Source organism: Falco cherrug, chromosome 12, assembly GCF_023634085.1.
Source record: "Falco cherrug isolate bFalChe1 chromosome 12, bFalChe1.pri, whole genome shotgun sequence".
In the NCBI taxonomy this organism is placed as follows: Eukaryota; Metazoa; Chordata; class Aves; order Falconiformes; family Falconidae; genus Falco; species Falco cherrug.
Genome location: NC_073708.1, coordinates 19471779 through 19498045, shown reverse-complemented (window position 1 = coordinate 19498045; position 26267 = coordinate 19471779). Strand labels below are relative to the sequence as shown.

At 40.8% G+C, this 26267-nt stretch overlaps 1 protein-coding gene across 1 annotated transcript in view; it reads left to right on the top strand.

Annotated features, from left to right (window-relative positions):
• Positions 1-4177: 4177 nt before the first annotated feature.
• Positions 4178-26267, top strand: part of PRKACB (protein kinase cAMP-activated catalytic subunit beta) — a 75059-nt gene continuing 52969 nt past the window's right edge. Inside the window, exon 1 of the mRNA XM_055724570.1 lies at positions 4178-4425. Within this exon, the coding sequence (XP_055580545.1) occupies positions 4380-4425 (46 nt within the window). The 5' untranslated portion in view covers positions 4178-4379. The remainder of the gene's footprint in view (positions 4426-26267) is intronic.

Sequence of the window (26267 nt, the reverse complement as noted above, 5' to 3'; positions counted from 1 at the left end):
TAATTAAGGATCTCTCCTTCTTTGAACTAAAAAGTCCCTCAAAATTGCAACAGTCACAGTGTGCAGAACTCTTTCCTGAGGCTCCAGATTCCTTCTGGATTCACAGTCAGAGAGCACCAAAGAACATTTTTCAGGAGATCTGGCAGAGTGAGTTGTTGGCCAAGTTGCTCTAGGTTCATTGTAGATTCAGAGGTTGGCAATCTTAGATATTGTGGAAACAAGATGTTTCACTCCACTCCGTGAGGTCAGCAGAAATGAACTGGGCATCAGTAGATTTGCTCTTACCAGCACAAGGATGTACTTCATTGCTCTCTGTGTAGCTGGTGCAGGGAGCAGGGGGAATTGCCGTACTTCTGCTTTAATCCCTTCCCTTAGCACATCTACATGACAAACTGATATATTCTTGGCAGGTCTGAAATTATGCTGCAGTGATGAATATTCCTGTTTCTGGGTCAGAAGCTGTAAAATTTGGAAAATAACATATTCACAAAGAGATACATATGGTTCTTGGCACGTTAGCAACCTGCTAGAAAAACATCCCACGCTGGCAGAGCAGGGGTTAGCTGAGAGCAGGAAATGTGCCAGTAGTCTGGAGCAACCTAAAAGGAAAACAGAGAGTTAAATGCCAGATATATCAGTCTGTTTAGGAGTAGAGAAGGAAGCTGTCAAGGGTATTCAAAGATGCAGGAATCTGAGATTTGGGGGAAGAGCAGTCAAATCTAGTATTCAAACCCTGCAATTTACAGGCACTGCTGCAATGGTAAGGCAGGCTGGCCACATAAAGAGAATGACAACCAAGGCAGGTACATACTCAGAACCTGAGAAGAGCCTACATACTCCGAGTAAGAATTACCAGTACAGATGGGCAAAACCACCAATCTATTTACATCAATCCCTTGCAATGCAGGCACACCTTAAATGCAAGGGAAGAAAATTAAGATTTGTAACAATTCAAATTCACTGACTTGTTTCAAATGTGTATTGAAAACAACTGCTGTAGTTGCTACAGAAATGCTGCTATCTCATCTAGAAATCGCAATGATTATGGAGTGAAATGATATGTGGCTCCAGAAGTAATTACCTTATGAAAAAGTGATTTCCATTAAAAGCACGTGAGAGCCTTTGATCTAACAGAAATTTATCTTTTCTGTCCTGAAACAACCCTCTCATTTTCAGTTCTGAGTCTATGTAGAGTGAAATAGACAAGTTTCATGAGGGAACTATACCTCTGCTACAGAGTTTTAGGCTTTATCAGAGAAAAAGATTGGCCTTCTAGGATATTCCTAATTGATAGTTCCCAACAAATATGTAGAAAAATGAATGAAAACCCACTGTGAGTCACTGAAACTACATCATTAAATGTGTATAGTTCTAAAACTGCTGAGCTGACTTTCTTAGAGTATAGCTATTCTTTTAAATCTTTTACAGATCAGCAAAACAAATGAAATCTGATTTTTTTAGATTGCACCGTTTACTAAAGTATTCTAACATATCCAGCAGAACATTTTTCATGTTTGTATGATTTGATTTTTTAAACAACGGTGTTGAAAGAAAGAAGACAAACGGCTTTTGTATGAGGCATTTCAGCATCAAAGGATTTTATGTAAGAAAATTAAGGCAAACTGAAGATTAGGGCTAGAACAATGGTTGATACTCTGGATGCTAAAGAAATATACATACCTAGCATATATAATCTATACTACATCGCTATGTTCTGCAGTTAATTTAACTGGTTAATATGGCATACGTTTAGTAAATGGTGTGAATGAGAATGCAAACGTCCAGCCCTAAGTCCCTGTTTCTGTTATCTTCACTTAGACATGTAATTCCAGGATCATGAGAGCGGTTCATTTAATGTTTTACAGCACTGTTGACTTGTATTTGTTATGTTTTTGATTATGAGAGTGTTTGGGTATAAGCATTTATGCAAGTCCATCAGTGCTGCATGTGCTGCATGTGCTTATTTTGAGAACTAGTGTCATGCATTGCTGCACATATATATGCGGTGCTGTGAGTGTATATATAGGATTTTGCTGGAGTATGTGCAACAACCAGCTGATTCTGGTCCGCCAAATCCCAAAGGGCAGTAATGGCTATTGGACCTTGGTGGATCCTCACATATGAAGCCTATGCAGCACAATTTGCTAGTGAAGGGATGAGCTGTAATGCCAATAATATGCTAAAGATGCCGCAGCATATCTCGTTTGTTAGGGATGCTGCTGCTGTCTTCTCAAGGATATCAAAATGCCTGTCAGCACCTGGATGAAAATCAGCTGACTCAGATTCAGTTCGGCCAAAATGAAAATTATGATGGCTGGAGCAGGGAAAATGTTCAAAACTGGGGTAACTTTTTTACCTATCTCTGGTAGTGTCTTCAGATGTTTATTTAAATACTACAGCACCTCAGATTTCATTATTTTGTCATTGTCTGAGTGATCGAGATGGTTGATGGCAGAGATACCCTCTTCTTTTCTCAAGCTTAACCTCTCCTCCTGGTGCAGATCCGGCCGTTGCAATCTACGTGCCCTTCCCTGGCAGAGTGAAATACTGGTAACTCACTGAACCTCTGGGTAAGTGCGTAAAGATGCAGAGACTTCAACTTTGGCAAAACAAGACAACCCTCTTCAGCAGTAGCAGCTTCACCGTCCCCAGTGGTTTGCAGGTTATTTCCTCACTATGTCTATGTTTCTGATCTTCAAAGCAACACAGACCTGGCTTCCCCAGAGTTTGGTTCTTTAATCATAAAAACACAGGTACTCCTCTGAAGCAAGCAGTATCACCCAGATCAGGGTGATGCAAGTGAAAACGTGGCAATCAAGAGAAAGTCCCTTAAGTGTTCATTGATAGAAGTTCAGCCTACAGAACATCAAGATAATTCAGCCAACTGTTCCCAAAACTGTCTAGCTGGATAATCCGGGCAGCTTGTACCACTGACAGAGTAAAGCCACACGCTGGCTAGAAGTGCCTGGCGCTCACCTGCGATGCATTCCACTGCACGGTCTCAGGAGATAGGAAATTTCCCAGAGGTATCAGCTTTAGGACGCATTAGCGTTTGTGCATAAAACCCTGCCTTACGGAGTCAGCATTAGGCCGTGAGGGCGGGTGCTGGGCCGGCAGGTGGCCCGGGGGGTCAGGAGGGGATTCTGGTAGCCCCTGTGAAAGATGGTAGCCAGGACGGCTGCCACCAGGGCGATGGATGCATGCCGCAGCCCTGGGGGAGAGCGCTTCCAGAAGGGGCTGGGTATCGCATCAGTTGTCCTGGCAAAATGTGTACAGTCTGTGATCCCCAGGCTTACCGCGCCTGCTCTCCGCGCTCCCCACGTGAAAGCACAAAAAATAGCGCCTTCCTTTTGATAAGCATTTCCTTCCAGAGCTAAAACACTCGAAGCGTGTTGCATGGTAAATATATATATTCAAAGAGAGCTATCATCAGCTTGGAAGTCACAATACCGTTCGAAAACGCGTAGCGGTAGCTATTTATGACATGAGTGGCAGCAAAAAAAGGGGGGAGGAAAAGAAAAAAAATCTTTCCTGGCAGCTCGCTGGCTTTCTGTGTTTTTTCTGGAGTCTGTTAGCCATGCAACAACAGTTTGTGAGCAGGCGGCAAGCGCCGGCTCCCTGGCGTCCGCCGCCGGGGCGCAGACCAGGGCGGCGCGGGGGGTCGGCGGCCGCGGGCCCGGCGGTGGGCGCCCCGCGGGGGGTGTCCCCGGGCCGCCGGCGACGCGCAGCGGGAGGCGGCCGGGTCCCCGGCGGGCGCAGCCGCAGGGCCGGGTGCGCTCGGCCGCCCGGGGTCACCTTGGGCACGGCACGGCTCGCCCCCGCCTCAGCCCGCGGGCGGGACGGCCCGTGACAGCGGCGGCGGGGGCGCTCCCACACCACCGCCCCGTGGGGCCGGGCGCCGGCCGGGGGGCGCGGGGTAGGCGGCCGCGCCCCCGCCACGGCGGCGGCCCCGGGGGCAGCCCGCCCGCCCCTGCCCTCCGCCAGCCGCTGCGGCCCGCCGCCGGCCCGGGCCCCCTCAGCCCCCTCCCCTGGGCCGGGCGGCCGGGGCGGCGCCCCCCCTCCTGAGGCGGCGGCAGCGGCCGGGGCCGTGGACGGCGGCGTCCCGCGCCCCGCGCGCCCCCGGCGGGCGGCGTAGCGAGGGAGGAGGCGCCGCCCCGGCCGTCATTTCCGCCGTGTGTCGGGGTGGGGGAGGGGGGCAGAGCGCTCGCCTCCTCCTCCGCGGCGGCCGGAGACACAGAGACCCAGCGTGGGGCGAGGGGAGCCAGCCGCCGCCGCCGCGCCCGCGGGCCGCGCCGCCCCGCCAGCCGAGCCCTGCCCCCGCCCGCCGCAGCCGCCCGGCATCCTTCCCGCCCCCGGCCCCGCGCCGCCCCGGCCCGGCCATGGGGAACGCAGCCACCGCCAAGAAGGGCAACGAGATCGAGAGCGGTGAGTGAGGGGGGGATTCGTCGCCTCCGCCCGTCGCCTGGCACCGCTCCCCGAGGAGGGGCCGGCGGGCCGGGCCTGGCGCGCCCGCCCCGCGCCGCCGCCGCAGGCCCCGCGGCCTAGCGGCCGAGGCGCCGAGCCCCCAGCCCCGCGCAGGCCCGGCCGCCCGCCGGCCCCTGGCTCGGCGCGGCCTGCTCCTGGCGGCGGGGAGCGCGGCCCGCCCGGCCGCCTCGGGCTGCAGCGCCTCGCAAATGGGCGGGTTAAATCCGCCGGCGGCCGGCGGGCCGAGGCCGCCGCTGGGCCGAGCGGCCGGCTGTCCCGCAGCAGGTGTCCGTCCCCGGGCAAGGAGGAGCCGCCGGCGGGGCCGGGGTGGCGGCGGCGGGCAGGTGTCAGCGCCTCCGCCAGCCTCCATCCTCGCCCCGGCCGGCTCGCTATCCCCACCCCTGAACACACCCTTGCCGGCGGGGGAGGCCGGCCGCCGCGCCGCGTTCGGTCTGCGGCGGGAGGGTTTCATCCCGCTGCGGGGAATGTAGGTCAGGAACTCCGAAGCCTGCGCTGTGCCGTGACCCCGGCGGCCCTGCCCGCTGCCCCGGCCCCGCGGCGTGTGTGCATCGCCGGGGAGCGCCCCGGGAGAGCGCTTGGTACAAACGTTGCTCTCCCGATCCCTGGGTAAAATGGAAGACAAAAGCATTGATCTGAACTTGCCGTCGCGGGGTGCTTTTGGCTGGCGGGTTGTTTTTCTTTCCTGTCTGAAGTGTTTCGGCATAAACTTCAGATAGGGTTCAATTGTTGGGGGAAAAAACACACCGTACTTTATTTTTACTAAGTTAACTTCCTTGCTTCGCTTCTGGTGGAAAACTTTGGGTATGTTTGTGACGGGTAAGAGAAAACACAGATGCAGAGGGCAGCCAGTTGTGCAAGCACAAGTGTTCCTAGAACAATATTTTTTGTTACTGGAAATTCCTTGGGCGTTATTAAGATGGAAAAAAAGTTTAAATGTTGAAGTTACTACTTGTTTGGGTTGGGTGGTTTGGTTTTTTTTTTTTCAGTTTGTTTACTTTTTGTGTGCTTACTACTGAGTTCTGGGGTAGAACCGGGTAACCCAATTTGAAGAGGCCGGTGCCAGCCTGCACAGCATTCCTCTGGCTGCCTGGGGATCTGCATGGGTGTCTCCAGCTGTGGGACCAGGGGCTCTGCTTCATCTACCCAGTTCTTCTGTGGTTTTGCCTTTCAGTTCTTGAGTCCTTTCTTGTTATTGTAGAATTCACAGTCCAAATGTTTTACGAGTGTTTGACCATTATTGTTTAGTGTTTTTTATTTTTATTTATTTAGCTGAGTGCATTCATTTTTGATAGGAAGTATTTTAGCCTACCTGTCAAGATATGTGTGGAGGGAGAGAGAGTGTGTGTGCATTGTTTGAAGTACTTCAGATGACAAAACACCGCATTTTGTATTTCATAGTAGCTGTATTGCTGTTAGTCTGTGCAGTTAAATAACACTACACCACACAGTTGTTTACTTCTATTTTAATTAATTCTTTTCTCTTATTACCAAATAGTGATTTTTAAGTTGCAGATGGAGTTTGCTTCAGAACTCCTCTCTCTCCCTTTGTTAGAGTTTAAAAATGAGGTGCTGCTAGAGATATCAAGCTCAGATGTTCAATTAGTGTATTTAGCAGCAAAAAGCTCTGTAAAGACTACAGCTTCTGTAACTTAGGAGAAGAAATTGATCAGCATTGACATACTGCTGGGAAAGACCAGGATTTGCTTACTGTGGAGGATCAATAGTGTATGAATACTATACACGTAATAAATTATTAGAAGCAATATTTGGTTTATTGGCAGTGAAAGTTGATGCATAATCTAATCATACGACACATGGCAATGAAAAACTAAAGAAACATGAAATGTGGTGGAGCTTTAATTTTCTGAATACATATTCAAGTTGTTGAGCCAGTTTTCCTGTTTGTGTGTTGTGTTCTTAGTAGCACATATTCCAAACTTTAGGACACTGAAAAAGAAGTTGTTTGAAGTGGTAACAGAAAAACATCCAGGTTTGACTTGTAAAGGTGATGTTATGCCCTTGATCCATGTATGGAGCATATGGCATTGTGTGGATCAAGGACATGCTAAGGTCCCTGAAAGAACAATGAAGGGTAACACAGCTTCCACTGAATAGCTGTGCTTACAAGTTCATGAAGTGTAATTTGAGACCTCTTTCACTATCTGTGGTCAGCACAGTAAATGCTCTTCACCTAACTGTGGCCCTTATATTCTTGTTTATTTTAGCTTTCCAGGTATATTCAAATATCTTCAGTACTTGTTGATTCACTCAGGCTGTGAAGAGGAATAAAACCAGTTGGATGTCAACACTAGTGGTAGAACGGAGCAAATGTTTCAGAGTATTCCTAGGCAGAAGTTGCAGGTGAATGAAATCTGAATGCTGGTTAAGTTTCTTAAGCTTAGACACCAAAATGGTGAATCAGGCTTACATAGCAGGGAGGAGAAGATACATGTATGTATATACAGAAGATGGAAGGCTTTGGTGTAGTCCGTTAGGGTTTTCTTTCTATGCCCTTCTGTTCCAGGTTCTCCTAATATGCGGTGAATTTTGATTTGGAGGATCAAAATTAAAAGTGATCCCTTAGTAAAGAGAAGCTTAAGGGTACCCGTTTTAAACTCTGTACCTGTTTTAAATGGATTCATGGTTTTCCACAGGGCACAGCAAGCCAACAAATTCTGAAGGTCTTTAATAATACAAGTATTTTTCGTTTGAGATCAGAAGAGACACAATTGTCAGTTGTCTTAAAAGTGTCTCTAGGTTTGATCCCTCATCCTAATACTCTTTTAGTTATTCACTGAATTGTTTGGGTTGGTTTGGTTTTTTTGCGGCTGTTCTATTTACAGTAATTGAGAGAACTGCTTTTGCAATCTGTGAATTAAAAATGTCAGTAAGTGATAAATTACATTTAAAAAAAAAAAGGCCACAAGGAGTTTACCTTAAGTTGCTGCAATTAATGTAGGAAAATGTTAGCTTTATTAATATTCATCGTCTTGGAATCATTTGTTAAAGTAGCACATAACATAGAAGAAGCATAACTACAACACATCTCTGAGTTCAAAAAAGGTCACAGTGGTATTTTTTTTAATCCAGTAAGTGCATCTGTTACTTTCAAGATCATTAGTGATTTTACATGAAACAGGAATGTTTCAACTTTACTAGAACTATTTTCTAAACTGGAATGAATGTCAGCCTTGCAAATTATAAACTTTGCAGAAAGTTTTATATTTTCTTGTTCTTCATATAACTTGATAACACAGATTTTAAGTAATTACTCTGTATGGCTTTGAATTATTTGCCACTTTAGATCTGCAAGGTGATGTCATACATGACAGCAAGAAGTTTCTTTAGAAATTAATAGTAACCTCGCTTGGTGTTTTGTTTGTTTGTTCCCCCTCACCACCACCACTAGATTCAAGAATACCTAGCTGTGATATTGTCTGTTATTTTCTAATTATCAAACTGTATGAGAGACTAGGTGATTAGAATACACTCTTTGTGACTGGAAGATCTGTATGCTTTCTCTTCTTCCAATAGGTGTTGAAACCACATGGGCTTTGCTTCTGAGTTGTGTTAGCCAGGATTCAGGTGGTCCTTACTGCTTTTTCTGTGCCGATATGTGGTATAAGTTGCTCTTAAAATGTATGTTTAAAATTAAACCATACATGATTTCCAAAACACAATTCTATATACCTATCTTCTTACCTGGTAGCCAGATCGCCAGCTTCCAGTGCATGAGGAATTTATTAATCTAACGGGACTTTACTAACTTTGACTTCTGTGGTCTTTAAATAGCCAAGTACAGCATGTGTGATGTGTATTCTGCATGTGAGTTCTATGTTCATTCACTCCTCTTCAAAGTGTTCCCACTACAGTATCTTCAGTATGACAGAGTTCCTATTATAGTCATTTCTTCCCTTTTTAACTCTTATAATTATTCTGTAAGTAGTGCTCCTTTGAAATGTGCTTGATGGGAAGATGCAGCCGCCTTCATTTTCCTTTGCTAGTAGATTTTAACGTCCTCAGGGGACATTTCTTAGAACTGCAATTTTTTTACAAAAAAAAAATCTTTGTCATGTGTATTCAGTGCTGGGTCGTTCTGCTGTATTTGCTCATTAAGGACCAAAAGACACTACAAGTTTTTCTTGTAAAGACTGGAGGTAGAGCTCTGTCACCACTGACCTTTATTAGATTAAAATCAGTGAAGTAGAGGTGAAAAGTTCTGTGTCCATTGCTGTTCCAAACTTGCTGATTCCCTGTCACTTTTCCAGAGACCCTTGTTTCAGTGCTTTTGATCTGAGTGTAGTTTTGTTCAATGACTGTTGTCTTTTGGTCATTGTGTTTATGCTCTCTGATTTTTGAAATGGATAGCCTTTGGAGCCTCGCTTGCACATTTTCGAACGTCAGCTATAATATGTATTGTATAAACAGTAATTAACAATATGTATTCCAGTGATGCTGGAATGGACTGTATGGATTACATCTCCAAACAATGTATTTAAAGCTTCTTTTCTTGCATTTTTGGGCTTGTATTGTCTCACTATTGATCTATTAGGTTTCAGCAATAAGGAACTCCATCTGAAAATCAGAAGTAGGATTTAATTACTTGCTGAAGAAACACCTAAAAATTCCTTTGCTGTGATCACCAATATAAGACTACCAGTATGCACCGTTTGAAAATTCTGCTTTAATTAAAAACAAAATGCTTATTGACAGCTTGGACTGGCAAAGAGAGGGGCTATCAGTAAATGATAGCCACATGGTACCATAACAAAAGGTCAGAAGGCCTCCAAGTGATAATTTGTGTATTTAGCTTTGTAGTTAGGCCTTTATTACAGCCTCAGACTGCTTTGAAGGCAGAATATTTCAAATTACTTGACATTCCCCTTGTTACTGGTTTTCTTTAGTGTTCACTCATTTACCCATGTAACCACATTTGTAGAAACGACACAACCAAATGTAATATCTTGAAAAATACTCAGATTTCTGATATTTTTGGCAACAGTCACATTATTCCTTATTGTAATTAAGGCTATGTCTGTGCTGCGGAAGTTAACAGTCTCATTGGTACAGGGAGCAGAATGTGGACAGGGAAGTAAGTGGAAAAACTGTAAGGACACAATGCTGCATGTTAGTGTCATGGGCTGCCCTGCCTGGCTGAGGGCTGTGCTCCATGCCACACATCAGGCTGCCAGGGAGTCTTCTCCAGTTAGTTAATTCTTCCAAAACTGACACATCTCTTCTTTGGAGAAAGCTGTGAAAAGGCCTTCAGATGGCTGTCAGATTTTGTGTATTTTGCCTGCATCCTTACCACAGACGGCAGGAAGGACTTGTTTGCCCAGGAACTTTTTTTTTTTTTTTTTAAACTACAGCAGTTAGTTTAATAAAGAATATTGTCTCTGCTACACAGCAGGTGGGTTCCGAATCAGATCCAAGTAGAGTGTATTTTTTTCAGTCGATGCTTCTGGTTATTTACGCTTGCAGAATTGTCAGTGTTAGAAAGCTTGAATGGGTGGGGATTTTTCTTAAAAACTATGAAACATAGGGCTAGAACTTGGCAGAGCCTGCCCTGCAGTGCTGCTCACAATCTTGTCTTTGTTACAGGTGCAAGGTGTTATTTCATAAGCATTTATTTCAGTTGCAGTGCTGTTTTTCTGTCCCCTACCACGTTTTTCCTGCCTCTGTGCCCTCAAGTGTGCTGGAGCAACTATTTATGAGACAACAAGGTGAACTGAATTTGAAATTGATCTAGGTTAAAAATAACCCTGCAGAAAAGGGAAAGCAGAAGGGACTTTAGTTAACCTGGATTGGCTTCCTGATTCAGTTCACTGCAACTGCACTAACAGTTGTACCGGCGCAGGTGGAATATGGTACAGAGGTGAGACTGGATAGCAGGCACAAAACAGGGGCTGCCTTACCTACTGCTTTGCTGAAAGGAGAGCTGTGGTGCTGTGGTTTCAGGCTGTACTACAAGTCCTTTCCTACCGTGCACAGTTTCTACACTGTGAGATAGAAATGTTTCCTGGGGAACGGGAGAGAGGACGAAGTCACAGTGGACCTGTGAGGAGGTAAGTGAAGTGAGAAACGTGTTGTCTTAGGAGTTGTAAAACTAGAAGATAAAATCACTCCCCCCCACACACACCCAGGTATGTTTGGGAAAGGATTACACACGTTCCTGTGTGTAATTTTGTTTATTTGTTTTATCCTAATGTTCAGGAGGGCTAGTCTTTAATCAGGACCCCATTTTGTCTGTGCAAACACAAACCAGACAATTTATTCCCTGAAACCCACATGTTGTGTTTTGGATAAGAAGTTGAATACAGACAGATGGGAAATACAAGATGAAAGTGAAACTATTAGTCTGTGTAGCGGGAGAATTGGGATAAAGCAGTTTGAGGGTATGTTTGTAGACATATGCAGGAAGCTGAAAGGAAGATGCTGGCGGAGACCTGCCTGTGGTGTTCGGGATCAGCACCAGTAAATGACAGTCTCTTCGGTGTTTGGTTGAGCCATTCTCTTTGTCATCCTGCTCGCTGTTTCTTCAGCATCGCAGCAGAGTAACGTCCACTAAGAGTAGTTTCACGAAACAGCTGAGTCCATCTGATGGTTTGTACTGTTGAAAAATCCAGTTTTATTCCTAGACCCTTCACGGGTCACAGTTCTAGTGTTTTTCCAATCCATTGATAAGTTGTCTTACATAAGCAGAAAACCATGTGGGTTTTATCTCTTTGGGTTATCTATAGTTATTTTGCACGCCAAATCAATTTGCTTAGGTGTCAGATGGCAAGAGACAGATTCCAAGGAAGTGCTGGAAGCACTGTTGGCAATGAAATGAGGTGGCAAGAAGGAACCTCTTTTCTTAGCATTGGGCTCTTAGATTACCTCAACAGTTTCCTAAGACCTCACCCTGCTAATTTATTGGAAAACTAATTACTCCAAACTACTCCTTTCCCATACATTTCCCATTTCCATTCATACAATGAATTCCCTCAAGGCTTGAAGTTTTTAGTGAGTGATGTTAACACCTAGCAGTTGGACTTTGCTTTTTCAAGCCTTTAGAGTTATGTGAAAATAGAGAAAAATACAGTAAAACATTGCTTCTTTCCATCTCCACAATTATCATACAGATCTTTAAGACAATAATATTTTGGAAGAGTTTTTGTTTAACTTTTTTATTTTGTGCTTGGTTTCAGTTCTCTTTTTGCCAATTTGATATTCAAACTAAGAAATATACTAAAGCTTTTATTTCATTCATTCATACTGTCATTCCTTAAGCTATTTTCTGCTTCTCCCCACCTAGAGAGGTTCATCTATAATCATGGAGGGCTTGCTAGCTGTGGTATAATGAGTTCTGATATATATTCCTAGGTACACGCGTAGTAAGGATTAGGCTAACATTAGTTAGTGTGGGGTTACTTAACTTTCTACCCTGTAGTAAAATTGTGGAGACACCTTGTTTTGGTTTCTGGTGGGGTTTTGGGGGGTTGTGTTTTTTTTAAAAAGCCACAATTCTTATGACTTCAGGCTAACCAACCAGTTCCATTTTCAGTGTTTCTTTACATTGGGAAATCATCTATCTGTAGTTTTTGAGCCATAGTTTCAAGAGTTTTAGAAAATCTTTCAGAATATCATAAAGGTATATAAATACAATCTGCGTGGGCTTCCAGACTCTGAGAAAGCAAAAATCTTTTCCATGACATAGCTGTTCTCTACCAGAGAAAGCCTGATTAGCATTTTGCACCAAGTTCTCCCCTTAGGAAAGGCAGAGAATTACTGTTCTACCTTGCACTGACCGTTTCTTCTGAGAGATACGGTATCTGTGTGATACTGTGACACTGAAATACTAAGAGATCTTACCCGTGATGTTAAAACGAGGCACAGAAAATCCTCCTTCAACACATTGTGAGATGAATTAATAGCTAATCTGTTGGGTGATTTGTAAAGGTAAGCATTAGGTTTGTTGTCCCTCTGCCTCTTGTTAACTTGTTATTCTTTTGTTAAAATACTGTGATGTTTGAACGGAGGACATAAGTAACTTCGTTTCATCCTAGTTAAGCAAGTATGTACTTGTTACCCTACTTCTCTTGCTGTTAGCACTTGTCTATAAACTCACAGACTTCCACGGCAGCAGCGCGGTTCAGGAAATTAAACCAAAGGAAACTGCATTTCTGGCATGAAGATAGAAACTTTAAAGATAGAGAAGACTGTTATTTTGCCTGTGCCCAGAATCTGTTTGCTCTTCCCTCTCATGAGATGATATAATTAAGGGTGTACGTACTTGGATATATCAGCAGGTGCATTGTAATAGTAATTAAGGTTAGTTTTGATTACTAGGATATTAGGCAGTTTGAAATTCTGTTTGCCTTGTAGCAGGTAGCAGTAACAGGTTTATTGTATATTTAAATTTTAATTAAGCATATAATAATCTAGCCTTACTTTGCACAGGGAGAAAAAGTGTGATTTAACTGCACCAAACTCTATCATTAAGATGAAGTTTTTAATGCAAATTACCTGTATTCAAGCGTTTTATTAAGTGATCCATAGATTAATGTAGAGCCTGGAGGTTTTAATCAGGGTTTCTCATTGAAAAACAGGGTAGGTGGTGAGAGAGTGCGAGCATTACATAGCTAAAGTCATGCCAAGCTACTTTGAAAGATACGGTGTTTCCTTATGATGAAAGGACATATGTTTTCATTTATTTGTTGAGGACTGTTTTATATTGGATGCTTTTAAAAAAACGTAACACTGCAGTGGTACCTTTGGTCCTTGTGAAAACTTGTGCAATGAGAAGGAGGGGGTGTGTCTCCTTGAAATCTGGGACTGTGCTTGCACTGCAGATCCCAGCGCTGGTACTCTGCTTTGGGAATTACTGGTTAAACAACCTAAAGCAGTAGACTGCAACAGTGCATCCCATGGTCAAGTTGATTTCTTTCCATTGGCTTAAAAAAAAAAAAATAATTCTACATTTTAGTGGTACTTGCTTATGTGAAGTAAACTTCAGAATGAAATAAGGTGCTAGATCATTTACCTTAATTTAATGGCCTATATGAATATCAAGTTGCAGAACAGATAAGCTTTGCAATTTAAGTATACAGCAGCTTCATGGGATGTGGAATTGCTTGTGAGGTTCAGGGTGTGTAGTGCTTTGTAACGGTTCTTACGGCATCTGCTGGTTCTTTTGAAAATTAGCAGATTATTTTTTTTTCTCTTTAATTTCTTGAGGACTAATGATCAGATGCAAAACTGACATGAAAAGAAAATTAGCTTCACTTTTTTACACAGATTGCGCTAATGCCTAAGAACAGTTCAGTTTCAATCTGTTTTGTCTATTGTTATGACATGCTTTCTGCCAAAAGATTCCTCTTTTGATTCTATGTACATCATTATCCAACTGCTCATTTAGTATTTAAATGCAGAATTTATTTCATTTGCATATTAACATAGGGGGTTTTTATATTGGACTCCAAGGTAGAATATTCTTGAATGTTAAATGAATGTGTCCACCACTGGGTTTTATTTTCTTGCATTTTCATTGTTGAGTAACATTTGTAGGTAACAAACATGTCTAAGGTGAAAACACAGGAAAAGGAGGGCAAGGATAGCAAAAGGTAGTGAATGATTTCCGTGTGAAGAATTACTATGTAAGTGACATCTCTTCTGTCTGGAATAGACAGAAGATACAAATTGTAAAATTGTGTGTGGCATGGCAAGTGAGAAGTGTCCTTCCTGTGCTTGCCCTGTTCTTGCTTTTCTTAAGCAGCCAATTCAAGTTGCTGTTTGTATTGTCACTTTGCTTAGGGACAGATACCAGTTTATTCCTAACAAAACATTATACCTGTCCTTGAGAATGAGAAACTACAGAAAATGAGAATGGAGAGAAACCAGGCAACAGCTGGTAAAAGGAGTGTGGGTCAAGAAATGTAAAAATAGGGAGCCAAAGGGAGCACTAAGCAGAGTATGATCAGAGTCTTGTCCACATTCTCCTGTCCTGGAAGAGGGAGCTGATGAACGCTGGCCAGAGATGCTCTGCCTGAGGAGGTGGAAGTAAATGCCACAGGTGTCAGGATCATCCTGTGAAGCTTCTTCCTTCTAGTTGCAGCTTGGTCAGAGCCAGGTGGAGTTGATGAAGCAATCCTGCATCACATAGAGCCTTAGAGGAGAAGTGTGAAAATATAAAGGTGAGCAAAGAACATCTTAGGAAGTGGTTTTGGAAAAGCTTGAGGAGGGGTTGCCATCTGGCCCACTTGGGCCATGTCACGTGTGTGTGCCACCTTATCCCAGAGGGAGCTAATCAGGACCCCCTGAACAGCAGTTATGGATGTGCCTATCTCTGAATTTTTCCTGGTTGGGCTCTGGATTTAGCCCAGAGTACAAGCTGGTCCACCTGGCGTCTTGACTTTTCTGACTGTAGGAGATCCTGTCTCCTGCTGCCTGCACAGGGCAAAAGGTGAGAAAGTGAATTATGAGTGCATAGTTGAGTTTTCCAAGAGGAGGTGTGAAGATGAACTGGATGTCATGAAGCCTGCTGAAATACTATGTGAGGAAGCCTGTGTGTGTCACAGGGACAGCAATCTTCTGCTGGTGTTACAGTTCCCTCAGTCTTGTAACCAGGAGTTACACTGTTGCTGGAGAGGTGGCATTGCAGGTCAGAGCACCAGTGACTAGTTTCATGCTTGATACTCCAAGCCACATTCCTTATTTTGGTTCTGCCACAGATGCCATGTATACTTGGCATGTCGTATACTTTCAGCCATCTTTAGCATTTTCCTTTGATACCTGTTACAGTGAGTCCCTTATTTACCTAGACTCCTAATCTTCTTTGTGCATTTAACTGTATTCCTAGCAGTCCTCACCTATGTTTTCCTGTAGTCTGACGTAAGACAGTTTTGCATTGCACTGAAGAAGTCCATTGTTTTCTGTTCTAAAGCAGTTCTTTTTGTCTGATCTTTTTATCATGATAATTGTAGGTGCTACTTGTATACCTTCAAACTTTTTTTTGAAGGGGTGGTGTGTTTTTAGAAGCTTGATGTTTTCAGGAACTAAACAGATACAGAAATTCTTCTCTTCAGAAGAGTTGGGGGGTTTTGCTGATGGCGGTTTTTGCGTTTTGTTTTGTTCTTTTTTTGAGCAGATGCTTGAAACGATGCCATTTATTAAAGAAAAGCAGTTGCTAAGTAATTGACAGCAGGAATATAGAACATAATCTGGCCAAAGAAGTGTGGTTTTCAACTTGGATGGTGTTGTATGATGATTTGGTTGAACTTCTAAATCAGTTATAGCCGCAGTTACTTGTTGGTATTACTTAAAATGTCTTTTTCAGGACATCTTTTAGAAGTGATTTTATAGCTTCTGCTGGGTAAGAGCTGTGCTTTCAGAGTAGAATCTGATTTTTTGCAGTGTGATGTTTTTTGGAAAACAAAACAACAACACTCAAAAATCCTCCAAACAAAAAAAACCCCCCAAAACAAAAAAATCACCGCTATTTGTATTGTCTCCAGCTTGAGGTTTGAGGCTATAATTATGAAACTATCTTGAACTTGCTGCTTATAGAGTAGTTACATGACCAGGTTTTTTTGGCAGTAAAGCTGACTTGAAAAATTCCTACCCTGATCACCCCTGCTGCTCTGCTTGCAGCTACAATTTGCTGCTCCTCCTGTGCTGATACAGCTGTCTGAGGACTGCTCTGAAGCGTCACCAGAATGGTTAAAACCCTTGCTCCCACCCAGCTGTGCTGTTTTGACCCATTATTTTCATGGACCTCTCTTAAAATAGGGCCCCACTTTTTGTTGAACTGATTGATACAAAGGAGGGATGTGAAAGAAAGGTTGAGACGTTGTAAGAGGATTTGGGGACTGAAGAAAATACATTAAGCATTTCACTGAAGAGAAGGAGAAAATGCTAGAATTGCACAGTGTTGATCTAAGCTTTTAGATATGTTAACCTGATATGATTTTTAATTTGAGGGGCTGTTTGGAGCCTTCATTTGAACTAGAGATGCTGCTGACTGACTTCTGTAACAATGTGTATCACCCTGCTGTTCTCAAATACTATCAGCAAAAGTTGTCCTATTTTTGCTTGCTACTGAGACTAAAGCAGTATTTGTACTGGTTAAGTTCTGTTAAATGTAACTGCCCTTGTGGCCATCAGAGCAAAATTTATTTTGACAAAGTTATTAAAAGGATCACCACCCTCCCTCTTCATATTTTTAATTACTCCAGAATGTACTCAAGTATTTGTTAGGACAAATAAAACTGGAAGATGACTAATACATACACACTCATTTTAGATACAGCATGTGAGTAGAGAGTAACAGGAGGAAGAAGAGAGACGTGCAGATCTTTGCAGTAGCACAATGAGAGATGTGAAAGAACCCAGATATCAAAGCTAGCCTAAGTGATACAGTAAGGCTAGAGGTATAAACACTGCAAATATAGTATGATCTTTGACAAGAAAAATAAAGGCATCTCTTGCATTTACCTTTTCTGCAGTTGAACTCTATTTTCCACTTAATGGTGAAGATACTGATTTTCTGCAGGATGTGTTTTCCATTTAAAGTGAAAATAAAGTTTGAAACCTTGCCGCCCTTTCTTTCAAAAGATAACTTTTGGTAGTTTTGCATTTCTTTGTGTGAAAATAATCCCAAACAGAAAATAGTAGTTGGCTGGTTTTCCACAGTTCTATTCAGAACATTGTAATTTTCTCCACCAACTAAATTGACTTATTCATTTCCACTAATACATACAAACTTACTTGTTCTGTTGCCAGTCGTCTTGTTAAGAGGAGTAGCCCAAAATACGGTGCCTGGGAAAATGGAGTAGATGTTCAGTATGAAAAGCAAATAAATGCAAACCTTTCACACGCGGTCCCTTCAGACTTCAACAGAAGAGAAAATTTCTCACAGTGAGAACAATCTGCCATTGGAATAATCCCCCCAGGGAATGGTGGATTCAGCTGCATTGAACACTTAAGATGGGGCTGGACAGGGTGCTGGGCCACCTTGTCTGGACTGGGATTTTGCCAAGAAAGGTTGGTTGGACCAGTTGATCCTTAAGGTCCCTTCCAACCTGGTATTTTATGATGTGTTATGGAGAAGCTGAGTAGCAAAGCAAGTCTGCTGGTCTTGAGATTATTATTTCTGCAGCACTTGACAGGGGTTTATAGAAAGTGAAGTGACTGCAGGTTGGGGAGGAGAGAATAGAGATCAGGGACATTTATGAGGAGTAGTAGTGAGCAGTTGGATTTTTCTCAAAGGGCATGGTGGTGGTTGGGTAGTCTGAAGAGGGGCGAGAGTTATATGAAAAGCAGTTTTGATTTCTTGTTGAATGTACATTAGATCATGAAAAAGAGAGACATTTAGTGAGTTTGGGGAAGAGGTATGTTGCAGTTGCAAAAGACAGAATATATTCAGTATTATGGGTGTAAGACACAATATTGGCAGTTTTCTGTGAGTCATAGTAGTAGTAAATACTGAAGAAGGAAGATGCAAGAGAACAAATAAATAGTATTGTCTCTAAATATTTACTGATGATACAGGTAGCAGCAGTAGCATTATAGCATGAGAAATACTTTTCCTCTTCCAAAATACAGAAGTACACTAGGGTTATGTTGAAAAAATAAAATAATTTGAAAAAAAAATATATAAATGCCTGTTTGCACATGTAAAAGCCAATTTTTTCTTTATTGGTAATAAGGAGCGTTAACTTCTTGATGTGGTGGGAAAAAAGGTCTGATCATCCTCTGTTACACAGAATTCTTTAAGTTACTCTTCTCCGGGACCCTTGCCTCCTTGCTGACAAGAGGCCATCGGGCCTTTGCTTGCTCTCCAAGAATATGACGAAACAGAAAATTTCCCTATTTACGGTTACTTCAAGAACCATTGAATAAAATGTAGCATTAATTTTTTTCTCATGTTTCATCATATGGCAGAGCATATTCTCTCATGAAAGATTAAATTGCAGATGCTGCCAACATCTGTTACTGTTTGGGAGGTTCTTGTTTCTTTGTGTATTTGGAGGAGGGTTATCTGAATCATAATTACTTGTCTGCTGCAGCAGCAATAACTGCAGTATCCTCTGATAGGAGACAATCTGGAACCACAAACAAAAACAGTTCTGCATTTTTATAGAGGTCTGTTCTTACTGGTGTGGTTTTGTGGCCTAAATACAGCTTAATTGCCACAGCATTGGATAATTTAGAACTGAACTTAAGAGGACTGCTATGTGAAGTACTAAAATGCCGTGCTTAGAATCAGACTTTGTTGCTGTTTAAAAAGTACATCTTCAGTAGTGATAGTATTTAAAAAGGGACACAAAATTAGAACAGTTTTGAAAGATGACCTACAAGCAGATACAAATCTGGTCCTTCAAGTTGTTACAATTTAGGAGGGCGAAAATGTAGTCGTAACAGTAGTCTAATATTTATAGCATCTTTGTGCCGAAGTATGCATGTACAATATGTGTAGATGGAATTAACTTAACTGAAGGAAAGTCTCTGAACTAGGGGGAAGAAGAAATTCCACCCCACCCTAGTTCATGATTTTTCAGGTTAGATAAAGTAAGAAGAATAACAGTTTTATTACAACAAATACAAACATACCTCAGGTAAGATCATTGTTTGTAAACATCTTAATGTGTTTTGACAAACACCATGTTGGTGAAAGATACATTTGAGCTGAAGTTAGAAAAATGGGAAGAAATAGTAGTTAATGTGTCAGCAGTTACGGCTTGAAGCATTCATGCGTTAATAATTTAAAACTCTGTAATACATATTAATATTCTGTAGTGTTATGTGAGATACTACAGAAAATTGGAGATCACTTTAGCATTTCTCAAGTAAATGAACAAAAGAGTGGAGATGATGGCCAGTTATTGTTCCATTCACATTTCAGTCATCAATTTTGCCAAAGCAACCAAAATGATAAGCTTGTTTCGAGGGAGGGTCTTTCAGTATGTTGTGGGTTTGTTTTTAATCACGTATTTTTGTTTTACTTACCCTTTATTTTATTTTATATAAATATTTGAAATATACTCTTACATAATCTTTTTCATTTTCATTTCGATGTATGGATGATATTACTATTCCAACAGCAGTAATTTTGATCAGAAGATTATGGTATATATTTAACCTCCCTGTAAGTAGGCCATAAATCACTGGCAGTCTCGTGGTGGTGGTGAGGTAGTTATTTCATAATTAGGATGTCTGTCTAAGGGTAGAAAAAACTTGGACATTTCTATTCAAAGTTGAATTCTTAGAATTATTTCATTAATGAGTAAGGGATCTACTTTTCTTCTGTTGCACTTGTTCATGCTAGTATGGTACAATATTTTTTTTCCTCTACCTCTGTGAATTGTTTAGCCTTTTAACAAAAGCATTTTTCAGAAGTCATTTGCAATTTCAGAAGCTGAAAAGCTTTTTACAATAGAATCAGATATTCTGGTGTTCTGTTAGACAATGTAAGTACAACAGATTTTCATTTATTTAAGTTGCATGATGCAGTGTTAGTGATTTATTAATTAACAGAGTTTAGCTTAGGAACAAATTATGAGTATTAAGAGAGTCTGTCTTAATTCACTGTTTCTATTTTAGTACATGTAGCAACATCAAAAACATGAATATCTTCTTTATTGAAGAGTATTTTCTGTTAAGTTTTTCTCCAGTAGGTGATTTTAATTACAAGTACTATTAGTATTTTCACTAAAAGAAAATATTTTTAATATGGGAGGTATCTTTCCTGCTAACAGGTGTTTATACACAGTGTATCTGTCTCCTGTTTTGTCTTTTGCCTTCTAGCATCTAGTATAGAAATTACCATAGGTTGCCAAGATTGTAATTCTTACTGAACTTTACCCCTCAAATCCTGCACCTATTCGGGTAATCAAGACGACGTTTCCAGGTTTAAAAATAGAGGACATGTACATCTTGTTGAAACAAGGTGTCATAGGGTACTTTTTAACTCTTTGTATTTCAAGAAGATATTTTTACCTCATATTTCAGGATGTTTTGAATAGTAAACGCTGGTGTCTATTTCAGATTTAAAACTGCATTTTAGTATTTTTAACTACTAGATAGATGCTAGTTAAAATTTGCTTTGCCTAGAATAAAGATTACATTATTTCATTGTGTTTTTTGGTGTCCTACTTGGCCTGATAAGAACAGGATTATTCACGCCCTTTGGAGATATGATTCTTTTGCTGCCCCTTGTTGCTATCACAGCTTGGTATTATGGGTTGGATAAATTTTTAGTGAAAGCAAAGGATGGAGATGCAGCTTTCCTGGTCTTGGTAAATAAATTTTAAAAAATACACCAAAACTCAAACCAATCAAATAAATGTTTTCAAATTAAAAAAACAGGTAGCACACTGATGAAATATTTCAGGAAAGAGGAGTGTACCTGAATATCATTTGGTAAAGATGTGTTTCTGAGGGGACTCAAAGATGCAGCAAGAAGGCTCCAGATACAGTTTGAGTAAGCAGTGGAACCTTGCCTGTGGAAAAACGTAGCAAGGTGTTTTATGGCTGAGCATCACTAAAGAAGCCTTATTATGGACTTCTCAGGTTCTTCTCTTCTTTGTAGAGGCAGGCTTTTATACATTTTGTATAAATACCCAAGGCTGAATCAAGATAATCTGTAGAGAGCAGCAACTCGCCTATTTCTGTTTGTGGTGAGTGGATGATGGAAACAGGTAACCAGCTCAGGTCAAGTATGTAGTAATGTGCGTTTGTGTGAGCAGCATGGTGTTTTTTTTCTTTCTTGACTGACTTACAGCTGTAGTATGTGCTGTCCTGAAGATCAACTTGCTGTATTACCTAGTCATATTTCTTTGCTTTTTGGTTTATGTTTTATTACTTATATCAGGGGTCCTCAAACATTTTAAACAGGGGGCTGGCACGCAGATGAAGTGGCAGGCAGTCATCTGCGGCTGCTTGGTTTCCCCCCCCAACCCCCGGGGGGGCGGGGGGGATGTTCTGTAAATACCGGGGACCGGCTTGAGGACCCTGGGGGGCTGTATCCAGCCCGCGGGCCGTAGTTTGAAGGACCCCTGATTTATATCAACAAGCTAAACCATAATTTTTCAATTCATCTATCAGTTTCCTTACCTGGGCAGTTACATACCGATATGTGCTTTCTCTACAGAAACTGCTTCTCAGAGTTTGTGATCACGTGCTACCAGATACACAGCGCATCAGTTTATTTTGCAAAACTGATGTGATCTTGATGCTAAAAGAGTTTGCGATTCTTACATAAATTTGTATGCTTTAAAAAACTCTGGTGCAGCTCTTCCAACTCTGTCAGACCTTTATTGTCCATGAATAAAGAGTTGGCTTAAAAATGAATTTTTATGGTCATAGAGCTCTGATAACAACTGAGAGATTCCTTGCTTGGGCAAATTAAAATCAGTATCATGGGGGGAGGGGGTTTATTAAGGAATTGAACTTGTTTCTCTTATTCCTATGTATTATTCTTGATCTACTTTCATATGTAATTGGCACACACACACCCCGCCTTTGTTTTTGTTGCACCTTTTATTAGGCTTGCTTTCTGTCTAAATCTGTTGGGCAAGATTTAATGTCTCCTTTATGGTTTAAAAGTTCAGTGTGGAATTTACACAGTAACACACACACACACATATCACTTTAATCTATTGAAGTTCTATGTGAAAGTTATTTGATTTGATATGTTACCAAAGTTTAGCAATACAATGGATAGAGAATAAAATGAAACTGTATTTTCCTCCCCACTTATGATCTTACTGTTCTAATCACTTTGGGGAGCAAAAAATAATTCCTCAATGCAGTATTGGACTAACTTTCTCATTGTAATTATAAAGTGAAATGTTCACGTAGCCTTGAAATCTTACTAGTTTTGACATTGCAGAGTTCTTAATCTGGTATGCCAAAACTTTTTTTTTATTATTCCTGTGTTTGTTAGAAATTGGGGAATTGTAAGATTCTGTATCTGTGACTGTACATGTACTGGGTACCATTCAGAACCGTAGTGCAGCTAAAGTAAATGTGAAGATTAGGAAGAAATCTGAGAAGAAAGCAAGGAGATAAATAGAAATGTTTGTCATGAGAAATGTGAAAGAAACCCACCTAGTATTTTCAAAATTTGCCATTCTTCTGTTTGAAAACTTTTTTGAGAGAGAGAGACTTTCATAGCTGATGTGACTGAGGTTTATGGGAGGGTCTACTGATGAGCCACCTAGATGATGCCACAAGGTGATACTTGGCTTTTAGGTTTCTTTTTTAAAAACCTCTAAGTTTCTGTAATCAAAAAGAGAGAGAAAGAAAAAATACAGTAATGTTGCAAAAACAAATTTCAAAAGGCAGGAAATGCAGAATTAAAATTACCTGGGTAACTGTATTTTAGCTCCCTTGCACCTGTGTTGTAAGAGAGAAAATTGCATGACTATATGTTCCTTCTTCCCCCCAACCCTCAAAGGATCTTGCTACTTTGAATGCTCAGGACACTGAACAGTACTTAGTAAGCAAGTTTTATGTATGTTTTCTTTATTATTTTCAGTGCATGTCTGTCTGCCTTACTGCACATGAGTCTTTTCCTTGGGAGCTTTTTACAGAAAGCATTAATTTAAGTTTACAACATCCTGCTAAATGAGGAGACTTTCTTATTCCAGTTTTACAAATAGGCAACTAAGGCACAGAGAGATGAAGGTAAAAAGTTTCTGTTGATTTAGGGAGCTCTGTTTGATGTGATAAAGGCTTTATGTCTTGGGGCACCTAATCCATGAAATCCTCTGAAGTATTCAGGTGCTGTTTATATACATTTTGGTGGCAGTTAAAATTATTTCTTCTTGTAGAACAGGCACCCAAATACCATTTGTTCATCGTAGGGGGATAAAAAAGCAGCAGTACATGCAGCTGAAAAGAGCGTAGTTTAAGGAACTTTTCACAGAGCAGGGATGGTATCCACTCCTCGAGGATGGCATTCAGTACCCTTCATCATCATCATCTGCTTCCCAGAGTTGTGTAGATCTTTCCATCCTGCATAAAGAAGCCCTTACAGATAACATTTCCTTCAACACCTAATCCTGAATGACTGCCAGGGCAGTTCAATACACTGTGCTGCAGGACACATCAGTCCGTGGAAAAAATGAATACATGACTCGATCTGTTGTTACAGAGCATATGTGAAAGAGGGCCACGCTGAGGTTACTAAAGTGATGCTAATTCTGATGTTTTTAATTCTAATTTAGTTCGGGGGGGTTTAATGCTTTTGAATACCAAAATATGAAATAAAGTTTTAAAAACATAGTTTTCTGTTTGAAGTAAGCTACATACAAGTACCTGTTTATACAGTTGGATTTGTAGCTATCTTCCTATAAAAAGGTGGCACATTTTACTAGTCAGTTACTGTCTTTATTCATAAATGTTCGTAGTTAGTATGACAATAGGTTGGCGGTGGATTAATTCACTTTATCCAATGTCAGTTGAACTTGTGCTTATTATTTATCAAATGTACAGTAAAGCTAAGGGGCAATACAGTAGCTTTTTCAGAGACAGAGTTTGTAGCTTGTATGTTTTGATGCTTAACTTGGAGAATGTTATTAAAAAATTTGAGAAGTTATCAATTTGTGTAGATACTACCTCAAGTTTAACGAATAAAACTTGAGATTGTGAGAAGGGAATAGGTACTGGTGATAAGCCTTTGCTCACCAGAACTATTAGGAAGTTCTTTTGCTAAACTCAAAAGTACTCTTAAAAACCCTATTAAAAGCCCACCCTTCTGTGTTTTGTAAGAATAGCAGAAATGTGTCAGGTTATGGTATAACTGTTTGAAAATTGTTTGTAGATACAATCTGGCTCTTATCGGAGGTCAAACCACAGTATTTGTTGACCTTCCTACTTGGGCTTGATGCACTGAAAATCTGGGCTGTTAAACTTGGGAGTCATATGATTGTCTAAATCCTTACTTCTCAGTCGCGATGTCCAGAAAAACAAGGCAGAGGCAATGCAATCAGGCTTAACAGTCTCATTGCTTTTAACCATTTCTCAATTTCTGTTAGGGAAAGTATAGCTTTTAGGAAAATTATTAGCTTTTAAAAATTAATTAGCACTGTTAAGCACCTTTCTTCCAAAAACTGGCAAGTAACTGCAAATATTTATTAAACAATTAACTTTTTAGAAGACTTAAGCATACAACAATACAGTTAAGTGACTCCTTGTAATTACCATAGGCTTATAGTAATGCTTCTAGTAACTTAAAATTATGTGTATCTTCATTTTTCGTCAGTCATATGTTTAAATTGGTAAGTCTTAGAGATAAAACTATATCTTATTTTATGGCAATTAGTATATCAATTTACTTCACGTTCTCAAAGTGCTTATTAATTTTAGCTCAAAATAGATCAAATGTACCACATGTGACTGCTGTATCATAATACTACGTATCTATTTTTAAATCTAAATGGACTGGGAAAGTACTTTGCAAACTTTTGGCTTCTATTGCAGAGCAGTTTTCCTATGTATTTCTGGGTAAAGTGCCTCCTAATGGGGTCCTGTATTATCCATTGGTCTTTCTGGCCATGTTTCAAGTCTTTTATGTTTATTAATCAAAAAACTTGAAATACAGCTCAGGTAAATTGTATAAATCCTTTTTAAAAATGAGCACACTGAGGAGACTCCATATTCTTCATTTCAGTGCTGAAAATGTTCTGATACTGCAAAGGAAAATGAGATGTATACTGTAAGTCATAAGCTCAGAATTATATTTTGGTGTTTTGTTTTGTAAACATTTTCTCTGTGAACTTACTTTCAACACCAAATAATTATTGCTTCCTGGTGTGTATATTACAAGGTCTTCAAAAAGTATTAAATGTCTCTTAATAAAAATCTGTTGACTAATGGAAAGCAGTCTTCACCTTTCTTATTCTGTAGTCATGCAGCCATGGCTCAAAAGTTATGTATAAGTTAGTATTTCTTTTTTAATAGTCAGTTGGGATTTCTTTATCTCTGCTGCGTGTGGTCCAATTTCAATGTTAGAACTTTTCTAGCAGGATCTTGCCTCACCAAATTGTTGTAGTCATGAAAATGAATAAAGGGAGAATCTTCAAGGCAGTGAAAGATTTTAGTATTTTCTAGGTTGAACACCAATGGTCATCTGGCTTTTGACTGTGAATCTGTGTAATTGCTGTTTGTGGTAATTCAGTCTGAGAGTTACCGAGACAAAAATTCCAATGATAAGCAGCACCACAGAGATGATATCAGTATTTGAGAAAACACGATAGAGCATTAATTGTCTTTGCAGTCTGAACTGCATCATAATTTAGGATCCAAGGGAGTACCCTTAGGTGACAAACATTGACAAACAGAATCCACAATAGACTGTGTGTATTTTCATTGCCTAGCCTGTGAGCCAAATAGCAGTAGGGCTGTGTGGGGTTTCTGAAGCTACCCATCGTGCTGTAGTCTTGTCTCTGGCTGAAGAAATAGCACCCCAAGGTCAGATTTTTATTTTTATTTTAATTTCATATAAAGATGTCAACACGTTAATATGCTGCAGCCGCAAAGTTTTACGACTTAAACATCTCAGTTGATATCTGTAGTAACATCAGATAAAAATTAAGGAGGATAGTGAAACAGATTTAACAAACACTAGTGTTTTGAGGCATTCTTTTTTTCTCAGTATGCCCAAAGTGTATCTTTAGTTTGATATTCGTATCCTGAGTCAGCTATTGCCAAGTCAGGAGTTGCTAAAATATTGAAGAATATTAAAGAAGTGGGTGTTGCATCTTTCATTTATGCACAGTTGGCAGACAGTAACTAAA